Raw genomic sequence first — 21,612 nt, 5'->3', positions numbered from 1 at the left:
ACTTCTTGGCCGCTAGATAGGGGAGGAGGCGGGGATAGGGACCTCTTCTTGGAAGAAGATTTAGGAGTCGTGGGTGGAGGAGATTAGGGAGAAAGGGGAACAGAGAGACGCTTGCGCAGTAAACAGCTCACGCTTTCTCGTCCCTCCCATATCCTTCTCTGCAGCAGGGAATTGCAGGCGGCGCTCCACCTATCCCAGCCCAGCTGAGTGACACCCTCCCTTGTCCACCTTTCATCGCCCTCCTCCCATCGCCCTCCTCCCGCCCACATAACCGCCCAGTCGGGGGCGGGACTAGGACGGACATGGCGAATCCGCGGTGCCTGCGGGGGCGATCTCCTCGCCCATTGGCCTCAGCCACGCAAGTCTCACCTCCTCAAGCCCGCTCCCCGCCTTCCTTCACGTCAATCCCTCGCTTGCCCGAGAGCGTCCTGATCCAATCACTACCGGACCCGGCCGCGCGGAGGGGGCGGTCCCACAGTACGCACTCGAACTCCGCCCGTCTCTTGGGCAACGCCTCCTCCCAAACGGAAATAGCGGGGCGCAGGACCAATCGCAGCGGCGTGCCTTTGTCCTGAGGCCAATGAGCGAGGGAGTGAGGGAGAGCCCGAGTGTGAGCGGCAGTAACGTGAGCCAATGGGTGGTGAAATCTCAGGCGGCATAGGAGAGGGGAGGGGCTAGGGGCGGTGCTGCGGCCTTCCAGCCCGCCCGCCCGCCAGCCCGTCCTCCCCCCCGCGGCGGCCGGCTCCGCTCGTTGGCGTTGCCTGGGGTCCTTTTCCTCCCGGTCCCCGCCTGCTAGCCCCCGCTGCGCTGTGCCCAGCCGGGCCAGGCCTGGAGCCGACACCACCGTCATCATGCCGGCCGTATCCAAGGGCGATGGGATGCGGGGGCTCGCGGTGTTCATCTCCGACATCCGGAACTGTAAGAGTGCGGCCGGGGGACACTGGAGGAGGGGAGCGATGAATTGAGGGGTTGGGGGTAACTGAGGAGCCCGGGGGATAGAAAACCATTGCGGTCGTGGAGGGAAAGGATAGATAGGGCCCCGGGGGAACTTTAAGGTGGGGGAGTGAAGGGGCTTAGGGTGTCCTAGAGTGCCTCTTGAGGTGACTACACGGAGTGGTTCAGAGACGCCCGAGAGGGTCTTAAAGGCGAGGAGGTTAGTGAAGGTCCGAGGATGGGGACATAGAGGTGTCCCCGGGAATGATGGGCTTGGGGGTCGTGTTAGAGGGATCCCTGATGCAGATAGAAAGGGAAGGAGGTGCATGGGTGTGTGTCGGGGTACCCCGTGGAGCGATAGAGTGGGGGGAGGCCAGAGGGGACTGGGAAGACGTGAAACCCTGGAAGCCTAATGGGGCCGAGCTTGAGGGCCTGGGTGAGAGGTTGTCATGAAGGGAAGGGGCTAGATAGGTCACCGAGGTTCTTGGCCAGTGCATAGAGAGCGCCTGGGAGTGATAGAAAGTCCTAGGAGCTTGGGGAGGAGAGATGGGAAGGTGGAGGACTATAGCGGGACCCTGGTGAAGGGTAGAGGGGCTCCAGGATGGAGGATTGCTTAGGAGTATGGAGGGCAGTGGAGAAGGGGCTTGAAAGGTTACTAAGGGGAAAGGAGGGACTCAGAGGGTACACAGGGGGAGACATTGCCCGTGAAGAGGCTTGGGAGAACCTGAGACAGGGAGCTGTGGGCCTGGAAAGGAGAGGACACTAGAAAGTGCGGGCCTAGGGGATGTTCTAGAAAGGGGAGGTAGCCAGGGGGCCTTAGGAATGTGTGGGGAAGAGATCTGAAAAGCTGGGGGGTGGGGGAAGCCTGGGCTCAGAGAGGGCTCAGGGAGGCGGACAGTCTTGAATTTGGAGCCTGACCACGCCAATGTGGGGACAGTGATCACCGGCAGGAAGGATTGTCGTGATGATGGGAGGCCGGGTGCCAAGTCAGCTCTCAACTCCTCGCAGCAGGTGTTGGTGTTTGGAGCCGTCAGGAGCTTCCCAGACTCTATCCGCATGGCCTTGGGGCCAGCCAGGCCTGGGTTTGAGGGCTGTCACTCCCCAGCCGGGTGACCTTGAATGAGGGACCTCACTTCTGTTTCTTTATCTGCCAGGAGGGACTGCTCTCCTCACTTTCCTGATGAGACTGTTGTGATGTACGTCGATGGGGCCTTTCCCACATTCCAGGCATTAGACAGATCTTGGCTATTGTTCCTGTTTTGCTGAGTCTGGAGCAGTGGCCCCTGTTAGGTGCCCAGTGATTGGTTTAGAATTTAGTAGGTATGGAAGGATCTAGTATGTGTTAGATCTGGTGGAAAGGAGCCGTGGAAACTGTTGGTATCAGGTGGAGGAGAGATGTTGTGGTTGTTATGAAAAGGGGTGGAGCTATGAGGGGTTGTGAAATCAGTGGGGGGGGCCAGCTGTGAGAAGCAGGTGTGGGTGCATTGCCTCTGATACCTCCTAGCCATGTGACCCTTGGCAAGTCACTGAACCTCTCTGATGCTCAGTTTTCTTGTCTGCAAACCTCAGGCATAACAGCATCTTACCTTTGAAGGTTCATTCATTCGGTTGACAAGTACCTTTGATCACTAGTGTGCCAGACTGTTCCAGGGACTGGGGCTACAGCATGAGCAAAAATCCCTGCCTTTGGGAGCACCATGGCAGGAGGGAGATAGAAAAAATAAACACAGATAACTGGCAATAAATGACACAGTGTCACACTGTGAAGAAAAGGAAGGGGGCAGGGGGACCAGGAGGAGCTCCATGAAGGCCTCACCGAGATGGCTCATTGAAGACATCTGAGTGGAGACTGAGTGAAGTGAGAGTGAGCTCTGTGGATTTTGGACGAAAGAGGGGTCTAGGCAAGGGAATGGTGCATTCAAAGGTCCTGAGGTTGCGCACGCGTGGTGTGTGTTCACTTCAGAGTGAGGGGGCCTGTGTGGCTGGAGCCGAGGGAGGGAGCTGAGGGTAGAGAGGGGACAGGGATGTGTAGGGCTTTGTGGGTCAATGAGATTTTGGCCTTTCTCTGAGTGAAACGAAAGCGGTGGGCAAGTTTTCAGCACAGGAGGGACATGAGCTGATTGATGTTTTATTTTATTTTTAAAAATTCCTTTTAAAATATATTTTTTATTGATTTCAGAGAGGAAGGGAGAGGGAGAGAGAGATATTAATATCAGTGATGAGAGGGAATCATTGATCAGCTGCCTCCTGCACGCCCCACACTGGGGATCGAGCCCACAACCCAGGCATGTGCCCAGACCAGGAATCAACCATGACCTCCTGGGTCGTAGGTCGACACTCAACCACTAAGCCGCGTCGGCCAGGCCTTTTGATGTTTTAAAGTAATTCCTTTGGCCTCCGTGAAGAGCACAAACTGGAGGTGTACATGGAAGCAGGGAAGGAATTAGGGTGCTATTGCAGGCGTCCAGGTGTGAGATGGTGTTGGCTTGACTTGGAGTGAGAAGGAAATGCAGAGAAATAGTTAGGTCTGGGATCAATTGTGAAGGATTTGCAAAGGGATTGAGTCATGGTGGTGGAGCAGGAAAGAGAAATCAGGCCAGTGTCACTGTAGGACCTCAGAGGGAAGCCAAAGGACAAAGGGGAGATCCAACTTGGGGTCAGGGGAAGTAATTTCACCAAATGAATTGGGACTTCCTCTTGTCCTTCCTTTTCTCAAATATGTGTTGAGTGGCTGGTGCGTTTCAAGCCTTATCCTGGGTGCTGGGGACATTGGCGAATAGGACAAACTTGTCTGTGCCCCTGTTAAGGAGACAGGTACTGCCTAAAAAATGCAGCTGTTCTTGTCACACACACAAATAAGTTGTATACAGATATTTATAGCAGCGTCATTCACAATAGCCAAAAAGTGGAAATAAGCAACCCAAATATCCATGGACAGATGATAAACAATGTTCCACCCATGCAATGGAATATTATTTAGCCATTAAAAAGGATGAAGTACTGGTAGATGCTACAACATGGGTGAGCCTTCTAAGTGAAAGAAGCCATATACACAAAAGTGTATGATTCCATTTATCTGAAATGTCCAGAATAGGCCAGTCCATAGAGACAGAAAGCAGATGACTGGTTGCCTGGGGCTAAGGATCGTGGAATGTGGAGTGACTGCTAATGAGTACAGGATTTCCTTTGGGGGTGAGGAAAGTGTTCTGGAATCAGATGGTGGTGATGGTTGCACAACATTGTGGATATAAAGACCACTGAATTGCACACTTTAAAGTGGTGACCTTGCCCTAGTCAGCTTGGCTCAGTGGATAGAGCATCAGCCTGCGGACTGAAGGGTCTGGGGTTCGATTCCAGTCAAGGGCACATGCCGGGGTTGCAGGCTCGATCCCCAGTAGGGGGTGTGCAGGAAGCATCCGATCAATGATTCTCTCTCATCATTGATGTATCTATCTCTCTCTCCCTCTCCCCTCCTCTCTGAAATCAATAAAAATACATTAAAAAAATAAAGCAGTGACCTTTAGGGTATGGGAATTATATCTTCATTTTTCCCCTTTTAATCCACAACCGAGGATACATGTTTCTTCTTTTAAAGTTGATTTTAGAGAGGGAGGAAGGGGGAGAGAGAGAGAAACATCAATCCATGCCTCCTGTATTCGTCCTGACCAGGGATGGATCCCTCAACCTTTTGGTGTACAGAACAATCAATGCTCCAGCTAACCAAGCCACCTGGCCAGGGCTATATCTTAATTGTTTAAGCGGAAAAATATTGTACCTGTCCTAGGTCCTGTGAGGGAGAGGGCCTCAAAGTTGAGAGAATGGGGGCTGTTTACATTGCTCAGACAGTGTGCAGGAGTTAGCCAGGCCATGGGAAGTGGAGAACTGGGAAGGCATAGGGCCAGCAAGTGCAAAGGTCCTGAGTCCCAGTCAAGACTCTAGGATCTGGCCGAAACCGGTTTGGCTCAGTGGATAGAGCGTCGGCCTGCGGACTGAAGGGTCCCGGGTTCGATTCCGGTCAAGGGCATGTACCTTGGTTGTGGGCACATACCCAGTGGGAAGTGTGCAGGAGGCAGCCGATCGATGTTTCTCTTTCATCGATGTTTCTAGCTCTTTATCCCTCTCTGTAAAATATCAATAAAATATATTAAAAAAAAAAAAGACTCTAGGATCTGGGGAGTTGGGCAGAGTGCTTGTCCTGAGAGCACTGGAGGGTTTCAAGCAGGAGGGAGGGAAGAGAAGGGATGAGGGGTGAAGTACTGCTCGGAAATGAACAGGTGAGGAGGGCGAGGAGGCAGAGACGTCCTCGCACAGTGGAGTTCAGAGAGAAGATCTAGAAGGAGATGAAGGGCAGGCTCAGAGGAGGGCCGGGAAGGGCAAATTCTGCAGATAAGAGAGGTTGAAGCTGGGTGCAGCCTGAGGGTGTGGTCCTGGCCTGTGTGTGTGTGTGGGGGGGACTTATCTGACTGGGAGCTCCCTAAGGCAGGGGCTGGGCTGCCACCTCTCTAGGGCCCCAGTCCCTCCAACCCTGAGGCGAGCTTTTGAGAGAGTGAATTGGGGGGAAGGGTGCTGAGCAGCCCATTAGGGCGCATCCTACTCCACATTGTGACCCATTCCCTCTGTGACATCTCCCCCAGCCTCTGAGCACAGGCCCTGGTCTGATCCTTCCCTGGATCCCCAGTCAGCCCACTGCAGTCCTCAGGAGATATTTGCCCATTGAATGAATGGATGAACAAATGAACTGTCCTTTACTGAGCACTGATTGAGTGCCAGACACTGTTCTTGGTGATGGGATACAACAGTGAACTAAAGCCCCTCTCGCTGGGGTCCACATTCTAGCGGGGGAGATGGATCAATACACAAGTGAATATATAGTATCCAGGTGTTCAGACAGGTGTTGGAGGGAAATGGAGCAGGGAAGGGGGGTGTGGTAACAAGTGTAGGGATGGTTGAAAAGGTGATGTTTGGAGCAAAGAATCTTGCTGAAAAGGTGATGTTTGGAGCAAAGAATCTTGCTGAAAAGGTGATGTTTGGAGCAAAAAATCAAATTCAGTGGGTGAATTGGGCCGGCATAAATTTGGAGGAGGGCATTCTGGGCAGAGGGAACAGCTTGTGCCAAGGCCCTGAGGCAGGACGGACTGCTTGAAGTGAAGGAGGAGGAGCTAGAGGAGGCTGGGGGATAGGGTGGGAGGTTCGGTCAGAAGTGGGTGTGCAGGGTCTGGGGGCCATAGTCAGCACTTAGCTTCTACTCTGAGGAAAATTATAGCCTGCAGAGATTTGGCGTAGAGAAAGGACAGGATTTGACTCAGATTTTTACAGACTCCCTCTGGCCACTGTGCAGAGAACAGAAAGAATGAGTCCTACTTTGGTGGTTCTCCAACGTTAACATGCCATTCTGTTCCCCCCCCCCCCAACCCCACATACACACACGTCATATTGAGCACCTCCCTATGCCAGGACTGCTCTGGACCCTGTGGCTGCCACCAGGAGTGGAGCAGCCACACCTCCCTGCCTTGGGGGACCTGGTGTGATCTGTTGAGGGTTTGCAGATGGGCATGTGCACCCTAATGTTAGGCGGCAGCTCAGTCAGGGCCTGCAGCTGCCTTCCAGCTGGGGACTGACAGGGTGTGACTTGGTTGCTCAAGGAGAATTTTTCTCCCTAAGGGATGGTGATGACTGATCACATGAGCGCAGTCTAACCCAGCATAACCCAGTAAAACAAACCAGTGAAATTAATTTTAATACATTTTGCTTATCCCAGTGTGTGCAAAACATTTGAATGTGTATTCGATAGTTTTTAAATGGTTAATGAGACAGTTTATGTTCCTTTCTCAATTCAAAAGCTGCATTTTCATTGGAAATACTTGCTTTTGATTAAGAATTCATAAAATGTAGCCTGGCTGGTGTGGCTCAGAGGTTGACCTATGAACCAGGAGGTCACAGTTCAAATCCTGGTCAGGGCACATGCCCGGGTTGCAGGCTCCATTCCCCAGTAGGGGGTGTGCAGGAGGCAACCAATCAATGGTTCTCTCTCATCATTGATGATTCTCTCTCCCGCTCCCTGAAATCAATAAAACTATTTTTTAAAAAATATATTTTATTGATTTTTTACAGAGAGAAAGGGAGAGGGATAGTTAGAAACATCGATGAGAGAGAAACATTGATTCAGCTGCCTCCTGCACACTCCCTACTGGGGATGTGCCCCCAACCAAGGTACATGCCCTTGAGCAGAATCAAACCTGGGACCCTTCAGTCCGCAGGCCGATGCTCTATCCACTGAGCCAAACCGGTCAGGGCAAAACCATTTTCTTTTTTTTAAAAAAGAGTTCATAAAACATAGATTCATGGGGTACTCAAGTTGTTCCAAACATACTTTTGCAGTAACTGAATTGAGAATTGGTTTTTCAATTTAAATTTATTAAGAGGAAATAAGATTAGGAATTCAATCCCTCAGTTACACTGGCCGTATTTCCAGCATATGTGGCCAGTGGCTCCCGTATTGGACAGCACAGGGCCAACATGTTCTGAGCCGGATGGTGGTCCAGAGTCAAGTCAGGAAGCATCATTTCCCAGAATCCTATCTGAGGGCCCAGCGCTGCTTGGACTGTGTGGGAGAGCCATCAGGGCAGGATTGTATGGATGGGAACATTGTTACCTTGTGAGCAGTAGTTGTCTAGCCGGCTGTGGACACTTGCAGTGAAAGGGACTGTGACTCAGTAAAAGTGCTTAGAGTCAGGGTTTGTTAGGATGCTTTTGGTGGCAGTGATAGACCCACCCCTAGGCCTTTTTGGCTTAAACCCTTTCGGGCCTTATCTCCCGTAACCAGAGCCTCAAGTAGGGCATATTCTCAGCACAGTCAGCAGTTTCCTGCTCTGGTCTGTGGCAAGAGGGTGGTCTTTTTCCACCCACATGTCTCTTACAGCCGTAGCTACAGGCAGAAGAGGGACCTGCACCCTCCCATTGCTCCTCAGGCCCCTCAGAACACCCAGGAGGGGCCGGCTGGTCTGGCTGCGCCCTCTGTGCTAGCCTGCAGGCCATTGCACAGGCGGGTCCTCCTGCCCAGAGCACACTTGCCCTATTTCTACCTGGTCCATTTGAGCCCCATCTTTTGTTGATCCTCGCCGGAAGATATTTTTCCATTGATTTTTAGAGTGAAAGGGAGGGAGAAGGAGAGAGAGAAACATTGATGTGAAACACACATTAATTGGTTGCATCCCACAAGCACCCTGACCGGGGGCGGGGAGCAAATCCGCAACCCAGGTACGTGCCTTTGACCGGGATTCAAATCCGAGACCCTTCTGTGCACGAGCTGACACTACCACTGAGCTACACTGGCCAGGGCTTGCCTCATCTTTTGATCCTCAAATCCCAGGAGCTGATTCCAGCCTCCAGCCCCATTGTGTTTGCCTATGTCAAAATACTCAAAATTGCGCTAACCGGTTTGGCTCAGTGGATAGAGCAGTGGTCGGCAAACTGCGGCTCTCGAGCCACGTTCGGCTCTTTGGCCCCTTGAGGGTGGCTCTTCCACAAAATACCACGGCTTGGGCAAGTCTATTTTGAAGAAGTGGCGTTACAAGAAGTTTAAGTTTAAAAAATTTGGCTCTCAAAAGAAATTTCAATTGTTGTACCTTTGATATTTGGCTCTGTTGACTAATAAGTTTGCCGACCACTGGGATAGAGCATCAGCCTGTGGACTGAAGGGTCCCAGGTTTGATTCCGGTCAAGGGCATGTACCTTGGTTGCGGGCACATCCCCAGTAGGGGGTGTGCAGGAGGCAGCTGATCAATGTTTCTCTCTCATCGATGTTTCCAACTCTCTATTCCTCTCCCTTCCTCTCTGTAAAAAATCAATAAAATATATTTTAAAAAATACTCAAAATTGTCCCTGTCAGCCTCCTTTGCAATCCGGGAGTCTCTAAGCACAGGGCTGATGTCACTTATCCCTGAGCCTCACTCCAGGAAATGTTTGAAGATAAAGGAAACTCTTTTATTTCTATTTATTTATTTTTTTAAATATATTTTATTGATTTTTTTTTACAGAGAGGAGGGGAGAGGGATAGAGAGTTAGAAACATCGATGAGAGAGAAACATTGATCAGCTGCCTCCTGCACAACCCCTACTGGGGATGTGCCCACAACCAAGGTACATGCCCTTGACTGGAATCGAACCTGGGACCCTTCAGTCCGCAGGCCAACACTCTATCCACTGAGCCAAACCGGCCAGGGCAAGGGAACCCTTTTAAATGCTTGCATGCCTTCTGTGATGGTGAGCTCATCCCCTTGTTGCTGACTGGTTCTGAATGTTAGAAAGTCTTTGCTTCCATTAGCCCATTCTGTCACCCCTGCCTGCAGCCCCTTTTACCCAGGGGTCACCCCCGTAGCCGCACTCATGCGCTGTCTCTGAGTACCGGGCTGTTTCTTGCCTCTGATCTTTGCAGAGGCTTGTGCACATGGCTGGATGCTCTCCCTCCAGGGCTGCAGCCCCTGCTCTGTGGAGACCCGATGCTCTGTTTCCTCTGTGAATTCTTTTTAGTAAAGTATATTTTATGCAGAAGACAGTACCAAATAGATGTGGATACTTTAAAGACTAAAGAAAACACACACACACACACACATGCATATTCTTTGCATGTTCTTTAAATTATCCATATCTATTTGATATTCCCTTCTGTATGATTGAATACATTCCTACAAAAATATTTTTATATGATGTAATTTTAATATGTAAGTATATTTGTATACCTATGTACATGTATGGAAATATATCTACTAAAAAAGCCCACAGATCATAAGTTACCAGCGTGGTGAATTTTCCCTGATTGAACACAGCCACATAACCGGCCCCCGGATGCAGAACCAGCATCCCCGCCTGGCCCCCTGCACCCTCCCAGCCCTCTCTGCTCCCAGGGATAGCCATCACTGGGTCAGCCAACACCATGGGTTAGTTTTGCGTGCTTCTCGAAGCTTTTAATAGAGGTGTAAGTGAAGGCCAGAGAGGTCGCTAGCCTCGGAAATTTAATTGCCGTTCAAATATCCGTCTATCTGTGGTAAAGTTTACTCAGCTACTTTGTGATATGTGATCCATTTATAAGAGATTGTTTCTCCTGGTCCCCACAGAATAGTCTTAAAGCAAACATGTAAAGCAGTTGTGGTCATCCTCAGGTTAGCAATAGCACAGAGCATGCAAAGTAATTTTGAGGGGCTGGCGTGGGCCCTTTGTGGTCACTGCCCCACCCTGCCCCCAGAGGGAGGCGCTGTTCTAGCCTCCGGGCCACCCTTGAGCAGGTACTCCGGGCTGGTGAACTGCTCCTGAACCCTCCTCATCTTTCACAGCCTTCCTCAAATGTCCTCACCTCCGCAGCCTCTGCCAAGGCCAGGCGCTGCCCGGCAGCCTCCATCCCTCCACATCTCACCCAGGTGTGGGGATGAAGCCCCCTGCCTGCGCCCATCAGGCCAGGAGCCCCTGAAATGGATCAAAAGTACTGGGTCCAACTGGGTCCTGGGTGCCCAGTGCAGTCCCACTCAGGCCTGGCCCCCAGGGCCTCAGGAAACGTATAATTAATAAATGAAGGATCAGATGGCCTTTGGGGCCACAAAGGCCAATTCAGACTCATCATTGAAGGGCTGGCCCTTTATCTCCTGCACCCGGAGACCTCCCTCCCTCATCCGCTGGCCCTCCTCTCCTTCCTCAGGAGGGGAGCGGGTCACTCCGCACTTCACAGGGCCCTTATTCACGTCTCCATGCCTTTTCTGAGCTCAGGCACTCAGGAAGCCCTTGGAACATGGAGTTGCTGCCCAGAAAAGTGGCAGATGCTGACCCTGTTTTCAACCCGCTTCTGGTCAGGTCTGGGGGACAGGTGGACCCAGACACCCATGACATGTACCCCAGGGGGGTGACCAGGCAGTGTGGGAGCCCAGGGGGGCCCTGGGACAGCACTGAGCCACACTTGTGGTGTTTGCAACTTCTCCCAGTGGCCACTTAAAAAAAAAAAAAAAAGGTAGAAAGAGCCTGGCCGGTGTGGCTCAGTGGTTGAGCATCGACCTATGAACCAGGAGGTCAGAGTGCAATTCCTGGCACATGCCCGGGTTGTTGGCTTGATCCCCAGTGGGGCTTGCAGGAGGCAGCTGATCAGTGAGTCTCATCATTGATTGATGTTTCTGTCTTTCCCTCTCCTTTCCTCTCTGAAATCAATAAAAATATAAAAAAGGGAAAATTCATTTTAACAATATATTTATGATACCTAATATACCCCAAATATTGTCATTTCAACATGGAATCTTTAAACATTTTTTATTGCCTCCCCCTCCCCCCCCCCCGTCTTCTAAATCTGGTGTGGCCTTGCCACTTACAGCCACCTCACTTTGGAACAGCTACGCTTCAGGTGCGCTGAGTCACCTGGCTAATGGCTGTGTGGGACAGTGCAGGGAGTAGCTCAGCACCCAAGGGTCTGGCCCTGGCCTGCTGACTGGGTTGCAATAGGACCTTCATTGAATTGGGAAGCTGGGGGAGGACCAGGTTTTCAGGAGACGCTGAGTGGGGATGTGTAGGAGTGAGGATCCTGGGGGACAGCTAGAAGCCAGCCGAGCCATTCATTCATTCATTCATTCATTCATTCATTTATTCCTTTATCACATGCTTTTTGCCAGGCCAGTGCTGGGGCTGTGCAGGGGTAAGCAGAGCTGTGGGTGGGGACAGCTCTCAGGAACAGTATAGTCAGGGGCCGCAGTGAGAGGAGGGAGTCAGGGGTGGCCCTGAAGTGTGCGCCGGGTGCCTGCTCTGGGTTGGAGAGACCAATGAGCCTTAGTGATCACTTCCCTGAAGCTCCCAGCTAGAGATGGGCCCAGGCCTGTCTTCAGCCTCAGGGCCCGAGGCCCCAGCATGGAGAGTTTGCCCTCCAGCTTCAAGGGCCCTTGCCAAGGAAAGTGGGGCAGGTGGCTCAGCTCCAGGACCCTCATCCCCATCCCTGCCTTCCCTCCACAGGTAAGAGCAAGGAGGCAGAGATTAAGAGAATCAACAAGGAACTGGCCAATATCCGCTCCAAGTTCAAAGGTAGGTGGGGGTCTGGACTCCTGGGTCTGAGAGAAGAGGGGGGCTGGGACTCCTGGGACTTGCAGGTGTGTTCCTTCCTCATTTTGCCTCCCCTTTCCTCCTTCCTCTGGCCCCAGGGGACAAAGCTTTGGATGGCTACAGTAAGAAAAAATATGTCTGTAAACTGCTCTTCATCTTTCTGCTTGGCCATGACATTGACTTTGGGCATATGGAAGCCGTGAACCTGCTTAGCTCCAACAAGTACACAGAGAAGCAGATAGTGAGTCTGGGGAGGAGGGGCTGTGGGCCTGGTCTCCTGGGTCAGAAGGAAGAGGGATGGGAGCCTGGACTTCTGGGTCTGAGGGAGGAGGGGGCTGGAAGTATAGACTCTACGGTATGAGAGTTGGGCCTAGGACCAATTAACCACAAGGCTCCCCTGCCCCCTCCTCCCTCCCCACCCAGGGTTACCTGTTCATCTCGGTGCTGGTGAACTCGAATTCTGAGCTGATCCGGCTCATCAACAATGCCATCAAGAATGACCTGGCCAGTCGCAACCCCACCTTCATGTGTCTGGCCCTGCACTGCATCGCCAATGTGGGCAGCCGCGAGATGGGCGAGGCCTTCGCTGCTGACATCCCTCGCATCCTGGTGGCTGGGTGAGTCACTGGAGACCTGTGGAGGGGGGTGCAGTCGGGGAGACAAGGCCCAGCCAGGTTTGGGGCTCAGAGGTATGTCACCTGCCCAAGGTCTCCCAGCCAGGATGTGGAGCTCACGCTGAGCTTGGAACCCCAGGGGTTCTGGTGGCAGCCCTGTGGTGTGTCTCCTCATCTCACTAAGCCAGCTGACGACAGAGTGAGGCGGCCTCCCAACAAAGCCAGTGGGATGCCTGTCTGATGAACTGACCTTTGACATCTAGTGAAGAGGTGATAACCTTCAGTTAGGTTGGTGACAGCCCTCCAGAAATTCTCCATCTCCATTCATTCATTCATTCATTCATTCATTCATTCAACAAATGTCTGTTGGGCATCTCCTATGTGCAAGGCATCATGCTGATTGCTGGGGATGTAGACATGACCAGAAGTGGACATGGTCAGTGTCCTCCCAGCATTCATAGTCCAGCGTGGAGAGATAAACATCGATTGAATAATTGCAGGATGAAGCATTTAATTCCTCTGAAAACCATGCTGTGGGGGATAGGAACCCCTAAGAGCATTTAGTAGGGGTCAGCCTGACCTAGCCTGGGGGGATCCAGGGAGAGCTTCCCAGAGGAAGTGGCATGAGGCTGAGGCCTAAGTGAGGAGGAATCTTTGGCTGTGGAAAGGGGAAAGGCATAAAAGGCAGTGAGTGTCCTGAGGCAGGAGGGCATTCAGCAAGTATTTCTGTTGCGCTGTGCGGGCACTGTTATGGGCATGGGGGAGGCAGAGGTTAGCAGCAAGGACTGTGGTGCTCACCCTTGGGGAGCTTACACGTAGTGGGAGAGCCAAAGAACAAACACGTGCACAGAAAAACAAGGTGAGCCGAAACCGGTTTGGCTCAGTGGATAGAGCGTAGGCCTGCGGACTGAAAGGTCCAGGTTCGATTCCAGTCAAGGGCATGTACCTTGGTTGCGGGCACATCCCCAGTGGGAGGTGTGCAGGAGGCAGCTGATCGATGCTTCTCTCTCATCGATGTTTCTAACTCTCTATCCCTCTCCCTTCTTCTCTGTAAAAAATCAATAAAATATATTTAAAAAAAAACAAAAAACAAGGTGAGTTCAGACAGTGACTGATACTCAGAAGAAAACAAAATAGGGTAGTGGGGCGTCCTGGAGGTCGTGGGGGCGGCTACTTAAATTAGACTTCTCAGGGAGGGTCTCTTTAAGGAGGTGACGTAATTTGACACTGAATGATAAGAACACAATCATTCAAAAATGTTGGTGGAAGAGTCCCAAGCAAAAGGAGGAACAAGTGCAAAGGCCCTGAGGCTGGCGTGAGCTTTCTACATTCATGGAGTCAGGAGATAGTGCTTTTGGAAGGAGAATGGTGAACAGGAGAGAGAGACAAGTTCAGATTTTATTGTAATTGATAGGGGGGAGACAGGTGGATGATGAGCGGCTTTGTAATTTTAAAAGCCGAACTTTGCCTGGTTTGGCTCAGTGGATAGAGTGTCAGCCTGCAGACTGAAAGGTCCTGGATTCGATTCCGCTCAAGGGCACGTCCCTGGGTTGCAGGGTTCCCTGGCTCTGCAGTTTGGACTCCTGTGGGAGGCAGCCAATCGATGTGTCTCTCTCCTCCTCCCTTCCACTCGAAAAATCAATGGAAAAAGATATCCTCCGGTGAGGATTAAAATAATAAAATAAAATAAAATAAATAAACAAAAGATCATTCAGCCTAGTGTGGGGAAAGGTAAGACTTTTATTTCTGGCAACATGTGGACTAGATTCCTGACGCTCCTTTTGAAACTCAGCTGTCAGTATTGAGTAAGAGAGGAAAGGAAATGTTCGTCAGTGTACATGAGCCAGAAAGTAAAGGTGGGCCATGAGCTAAGAGGAGGCCGAAGCCAGATCTTGCTTAGAGGGCATTTGCTGAACTGCGTGAACCCAGTATTGGTTTGGGGGGCCCTGCACCCTCTGGGAACAGAAGACAAAAACTTTTCCAAGGAGAGGCTCCAGAGACCACATTTCAGAATGAGCGTGATTTAGAAATAAACCCCCTTAGGGGAGATAAGCAAAATTACCTGTTTTGAACCTTGGCACAGAGCAGCTTGCACACTGGTTTTCAGCCCGATTTCCGCCTGCCTGGGTCAGCCACAAGTCCTTCAGCCACGCTTTAGTTTAAAGTGCTGCAAACTGGTGGACCCCAGTGCCTGACAGAAGCAAAGAAGCCTTTTTCTGGAGAAATCCACCTTCTCCACAGGCCTCAAAGGTTCCCACAGGTGAAGCAGCTCGGAGTTCCGTGCATAGCTCACAGTCGAAAAGCACTAAACACAGGAAGCGAGCATCTCGAGGGAGAACCAGCAGAAAGAAAATGGAAAAAACAGTCAAATTAGAATTGTCATATAGGATGTAAAATAAATATGTTTAATAGGTTCCAAGGACTATGAACATGATTTAAGCACTGGAGCATAGTGCAAGCAGATCTGGAAAATATCACTGATATTTCTTAAAATTGCGTGGTCTGGTTTAGCAGCAGAATAGACTGTGATCAAAGCAGGATTAAACAGGCAGTAAAACCGAAGAAATGAATGAGAATGCAGCCCAGAGAAACAAGGAGATGGGGGAAATGTTCTTAAGATTTTGTTCTATTGATTTCTAGAGAGAAAAGGGAGAGGAGAAACAGATGTGAGAGTGAAACATCCATTGGCTGCCTCCTGCACGCCCCCTACTGGGGATCGAACTGGCAACCTTTCATTGCACAGGAGGATGCCAGCCAACTGAGCCACACTGCCCAAGGCTATCTTACAGTATTTTTTATTTTTATTTTTAAATATATTTTATTGATTTTTTACAGAGAGGAAGGGAGAGGGACAGAGAGTTAGAAACATCAATGAGAGAGAAACATCGATTCAGCTGCCTCCTGCACACTCCCCACTGGGATGTACCCACAACCAAGGTACATGCCCTTGACCAGAATCGAACCCGGGACCCTTCAGCCTGCAGGCCGACGCTCTATCCACTGAGCCAAACCGGTTAGGGCCTTACAGTATTTTTTATGTGAAGTCTTTGAAACGTGGCATGTAATGGACACACATCACATCTCTCAATTGGGACTCGCCACAGTCCCTGTGCCCCAAAGCCCTGTGTGGCTGGGGACCAACATATTGGTAATGAAAGCTCCTTCCTGATGAAGTCCCACAGGGAGGACATGAGCAGGACAGAGAAGGACCGGAGGCAGAGCCCGGGGTGGCCCAGCGTGTTGGGATCTGAGGGGAGTGGGGGAGTGCACAGTGGGCCCTCGCCCAGACACAGAGAAGAAACTTTCACGGAGGAGGGCGTGGGTAGTTGTGGTGAGAGCTGCGAGAAGGGTCCCTGGCCACCCTGAGCACAAGAACTTGGCACCCTGCGAAGTTGGAGAAGGGGCCAGTGTGACAGACATGTATGCGCACATGAGGGAATGACTGCCGAGGCGCCGTGTCCTGCCAAAGTTGTGGGCCAGGCTGGGGTGGTCTGAGTGTAGGCTGGACGCTCCATACTGAAAACTCAGCCTTGACAATGACTGGGGCACATGGGAACTTTTCTTTAGGTAGATTTTTTTTTTAATTGAGGTAAAATTCACGTAACATGAAGTTCACATTTTTTTAAATGAACTTTTAAATGTGTTGATTGATTTTTAGAGAGAAGAAGGGCGGGGGAGAGAGAGAAACATTGATTTGTTGTTCTCATTTATGTATCCATTGATTGATTCTTTGTCTTTTTTTTTTTTCTTTTTTTAAAATATATTTTATTGATTTTTTTTACGGAGAGGGATAGAGAGCTAGAAACATCGATGAGAGAGAAACATCAATCAGCTGCCTCCTGCACACCTCCCACTGGGGATGTGCCCGCAACCAAGGTACATGCCCTTGACTGGAATCGAACCTGGGACCTTTCAGTCCGCAGGCCGACGCTCTATCCACTGAGCCAAACCGGTTAGGGCTGATTCTTTTTCTTAAAAATATATTTTTATTGATTTCAGAGAGGAAGAGAGAGATAGAAACATCAATGATGAGAGAGAATCATTGATCAGCTGCCTCCTGCACGTCACCTACTGGGGATCAAACCCACAATCTGGGCATGTGCCTTTGACTGGGATCCAACCCAGGACCCTTCAGTCCGCAGGCTCTATCCACTGAGCCAAACCAGCCAGGGCTCATTGATTGATTCTTGCTTGTATGTCCCCTGACCGGGATCAAACCCGCAACCTTGGTATATGGGACAGTGCTCTAACCAACTGAGCTACCAGGCCAGGGCTAAGTTCACCATTTTAACTATTTTAAAGGGTACAATTGAACAGTCTTTAGTATCTTCACGATGTTGTATAACCACCACTACTAACTTAATTCCAGAACATTTCCATCATCCCAGAAAGAAGCCGACAGCCATCAGCAGTCCATTCCACACGCCCTCTCTCCAGCCCCAGGCAACCACTGACCTGCTTTCTGTTTCTAGATTCGCCTGTTCTGGGCATTTCCTACAAATGGAATCCTGTGGCCTTTGGTGTCTGACTCCTTTCGCTCAGCATCATGTCCTCCAGCTTCACCCGTGCTGTAGCATGGATCAGTGCTTCATAACTTTTTATGGCTAAATCATAATATTCCATTGTTGGATGGGCCACATCTTATTTATTTATTTATGAAAAAGGTCCCTCCTGCCTATCATGTACATCGTTCACATTTGTGTGACTTGGTGTTCCGTTCTTTTGTGTAGATGCCTAGGTGTGGAATTGCTGAGTCACATGGTACCGTGCCTTTTTAGAAAAGAAGAAATAGTTACCCTGGATAGTGTGGCTCGGTTGAGCGTGGGCCCATGCACTGAAAGGTTGCCGGTTCAATTCCTGGTCAGGGCCCATGCCCAGGTTGCGGGTTCGATCCCTAGTTGGATGCATATGGGAGGCAATCAATTGGTGCTTCTCTCTCCCATCCTCTGTCTCTAAAAATCAATAAAAACATATTTTTAAAAACATTTATTAAAATGATGAAACAGCTGCAGTTGAATTCCCCTTCACGTCCCTCAGATTATCTTTTCCCCTCCTCCCTCCCTGTCCTCTAAATCAGGTGGTTTTGTCCTTTAATACCTGGGCTCAGTCCCCCAAATTATGTAGTTTCAAACTTCCCCTTAATATTATCACAGTCTCGGTTTAACTTCACCAAGCTGATAAGCAGCTCTTACTCCTTGGTTTGGTATTTGGACATTTCCCGGCTTGTAATGGGATGATGATAGAATTTACCTCCTTGGAGGGCTGTGGCGAGGATTAAAAACGTTGATAAGTAGAAGCCCTGGTGCAGAGCGTGGCCGGAGTAAGGGCTTGTGAGCCGTGAGCCGTGATGGTGCAGGGGAGATATCGCCGCTAATGCTGCATGGGCCTGCGGCACACCTCCCGCTGTTTCCGTTGTATCTGATGGCAGGCCGCAGCGAACGTGCTGCTGTCATCTGGAACACGGGGGTGGGGCGTTCTGTGCGGAGATTTTGTCTTTCCTCATCCAGTTACTCAGTTTTCCGCTCACCTGGCACCTTCCCCCACAGCAGCGGCTGGGGGCGCAGTGTACAGTGTGCTTGGATACCGATGGCCCGGCTAGGCCGTAACCTCTGTGAGGATAGACGTTTGGACCAATTTGCTCACTAGTCTGTCCACAGTGCCTCCAGCATGATGGTACCCAGTAGGCGCTTAATAAGTGCAGAGCCAGGCTTGACATTTTGCCAGTGACCCCACAAGGCTACTGAGACGTGGGCCATGAGAGCAGCGCCAGGTTGGATCCCGGGTCCGCCTGGGAGGAGCGAGAGAGGTGGGGAGGTGTGCGGGGCTGGAGTCCTGGGGTCACACTGACCCACCCACCCCACATCGTGTCCCCACAGGGACAGCATGGACAGCGTGAAGCAGAGTGCGGCCCTGTGTCTGCTGCGGCTCTACAAGGCCTCGCCCGACCTGGTGCCCATGGGCGAGTGGACGGCCCGCGTTGTGCACCTGCTCAACGACCAGCACATGGTGAGACCCGGTGCCTCTGTCCCCACCCATCCCTGCCCTTGATGTCCACCTGGAGGCAGGGAGTCCCACCCCCGCCCTGGATGGCTGGGGCCCCCCACCCGTGTCCCTGCCTTTACCAAGGCACATAGAGACCCTGGTCCAGTCTCCCCAGTACTTATTACTCACACAAGTGTCCCGAGACACTCCCATCTCCGTCCCCGACACCCACTGGCTGCCCAGGGGTCCTGTTCAGTGTCCCCAACACCAACACCCACCCAGCCCCTCAGAAGAATCCCGGCCTGTGTGTCTGACACCCAGAGGTTCCGAACCCCAGTGCCCACTGCCTGCCCAACCAGCACAGAGACGCTGGCCTCTGTCCCAATCCCATAACCCCAGTTCCTCTATAGTCCCCACCCACCCTCTGCTCCGAACCCAAGTGAGTGCTGGTCATGTCCCTGAGCCCCAAAGCACCCACTGTGACACCTATGCACCCCTAAGCACAACCCATAGTCCCACTCCTGTGCGTTCCTGAATCTCTGCTCTCAGATCCGCAGCCTGCACACTTGTCCCCAGTCTGACCTTCCACCAGGGCCCTGACCTGCCACTCATCTGCCCCTGCAGGGCGTGGTCACAGCTGCTGTCAGCCTCATCACCTGTCTCTGCAAAAAGAACCCGGATGACTTCAAGACGTGCATCTCCCTGGCTGTGTCTCGCCTGAGTAGGGTGGGTGTGGCCTCGCTGCTGGCTGCGGGTGGGGGCCTTCCAGTCCCTGTCCCCGGGGCACCTCTCTGGTCCTCCTTGCTTTCCCTGGGAGGCAGCCCAACTGGTGGTTAGGAGCTCAGTCTCTGAGCTGAGTTCATCCTGAGCTCGGTGATAAGTGGCTTCACCTTTCTGGACCTCAGTTGTCCCTTCTGTTCAATGGGGATGATACTAGGGCCCACCTCACAACATGGCTGCTGTGAATTAATCCATATAAAGTGTTAGAACAGGGTCTGGCACGGGGTGAGCACCCAGGAAGTGAGAGCTGCTATCCTTACTTGCCTCCCTCCCTCTTGCCCCTCTGTTTTTCTTCCTCCCGCTTTCTCTGCTTTTCCTCCACTCCTTTCCCATGCATCTCCCTTCACTCCTTCCTCTCTCCTCTCCGTAGCCACGCCCTGTCCTGGGAGCATGCCCCGAGGCTTCCTGCATGCCTGGCTCTGTGTGAGCTGGTGGGGAACATGGATGAGTCAGGCCTCAGCCCTCAAAAAGCCCCCTTTCCTCTTGGAGGAAGGGGCGTGTGTCGGGGCAGGCCAACTCAGTCACAATTGTCATAAAAGGGGTGGTTTGTGTTGTTGTGGAGGTAGCATAGGGCTTTGCAGGCCCCCAAAGGAAGCACGTAACCCAGCCTGGGACCCCGGGAAGGCATCTGGGAGTGGCGATCTCTGAATATAAATATTTTCTGGGTAGGTAACAAGAGGCCTGGATTCTCAAGCAAAAGAACAACACACCAGCTCATTCATTCATTTTTTTTAAGTAAATTTTTATTGATTTCAGAGAGGAAGGGAGAGGGAGAGAGATAGAAACATCAGTGATGAGAGAGAATCACTGATTGGCTGCCTCCTGCACGCCCCCTACTGATGGATGGACCCCGAAACCCAGGCATGTGCCCTGACCAGGAATCGAACCTTGACCTCCTAGTTTAGTGGTCGGCAAACTGCGGTTCTCGAGCCACCTGCGGCTCTTTGGCCCCTTGAGTGTGGCTCTTCCACAAATGCCACGTGCGGGCGCGCACGTACAGTGCGATTGAAACTTCGTGGCCCAATCGCAGAAGTCGGTTTTCGGCTCTCAAAAGAAATTTCAGTCGTTGTACTGTTGATATTTGGCTCTGTTGACTAATGAGTTTGCCGATCACTGTCCTAGTTCATGGTTGATATTCAACCACTGAGCTGTATATACCGGTGGAGCCATTCCATCATTCTTTTATTCATTCCCCACACATCCACATAGTCCCGTGGGCCAGCCTGGTGGGGGAGACAGAAAGTGACATTGGGGGTCGCGCACAGTACTATCATGGAGGTGGCACAGAGCATGGTGGGAATGCTTCTTGGAGAAGGGGTTTTCAAGGTTGAGTAGGAGTTTGCCATGAGGAAACAAAGTCACACGCTCTTTCACTAATTCCCCACCTATTACATACCCTGGGCCTTTCTCATGTCTGACCTTGTATTGGGCCCCGGGACCCCATTCCTGCCCCTGAGCAGCTTCCCGTCTCGGGGGAGGACTAGGGGAAACAGTCTCCAGCGAGTGGGTGTGATGTGTGCGCTGGTGGACGTAGCCAGGGTTTTGGGGGCACAGAGCTGGAATCAGGAGTTCACAGTAAGGGAATCAGATGGGCAGACTCTGTCCCCCTACAGCCCAGCTCTGTCCCAGATCCTCCCCGTCACCCCCTTGGGAAGGCAGCATTTGCTCCACCCCAGCATGGTGCCCCTGCCCATGCTTCACCTCCCTTTTCCTGCCCCCAGATCGTCTCCTCGGCCTCCACTGACCTCCAGGACTACACCTACTACTTTGTCCCAGCGCCCTGGCTCTCGGTGAAGCTCCTGCGGCTGCTGCAGTGCTACCCCCCGCCAGGTACCGCTGACCTCGGCCTGGGATGTGGGGCCTCTGACCCCCTGGGGCAGGCGGGTGGGTGCTGTGGGTCTGTGTCAGGATTTCTCAGAGGCAGCCAGTGCTTCTAGCCCTGTCCCTTGGCTGCAGTGGGGGCAGTCTGAGCCCAGGACCCGGTCAGGAATGTTCCAGGCGGGAGCAGCATAAAGCCAATGGCCCCCCTTGGTAGCACAGATTCGGACAGATCATTGGCGTTGATCCCTGTTGTGGACCAAAGTCTCCTGAGCCACACTCGCACTCCAGCCTGTGACAGGGCTGTTATCAGGCCTGTTTTACGGATGAGAAAACCAAGGCTTGGGTGGGGGGGTCCCTGTCTAAGGTCTTGCCCAGGCTGTGCTGTTTGAATTGCCGTAGCTCTGTTAGGCTTTTCATGT

General features: G+C 51.8%; 1 protein-coding gene across 2 annotated transcripts in view; it reads left to right on the top strand.

Moving 5' to 3' along the window:
• Positions 1-699: 699 nt before the first annotated feature.
• Positions 700-21,612, top strand: part of AP2A1 (adaptor related protein complex 2 subunit alpha 1) — a 31,460-nt gene continuing 10,547 nt past the window's right edge. For both annotated transcript variants that reach the window (XM_080643385.1, XM_080643384.1), the window contains exons 1-7: positions 700-918; positions 11,910-11,978; positions 12,095-12,237; positions 12,420-12,613; positions 18,487-18,616; positions 19,217-19,318; positions 21,094-21,202. In XM_080643385.1, the coding sequence (XP_080499511.1) occupies positions 852-918; positions 11,910-11,978; positions 12,095-12,237; positions 12,420-12,613; positions 18,487-18,616; positions 19,217-19,318; positions 21,094-21,202 (814 nt within the window). In that variant the 5' untranslated portion in view covers positions 700-851. The remainder of the gene's footprint in view (positions 919-11,909; positions 11,979-12,094; positions 12,238-12,419; positions 12,614-18,486; positions 18,617-19,216; positions 19,319-21,093; positions 21,203-21,612) is intronic.

Source organism: Plecotus auritus (genome assembly GCF_963455305.1).
Source record: "Plecotus auritus genome assembly, chromosome: 10".
Lineage (NCBI taxonomy): Eukaryota > Metazoa > Chordata > Mammalia > Chiroptera > Vespertilionidae > Plecotus > Plecotus auritus.
The sequence above is the reverse complement of the archived record's forward strand: the minus strand, read 5'-3'. Positions and strand labels throughout refer to the sequence as shown.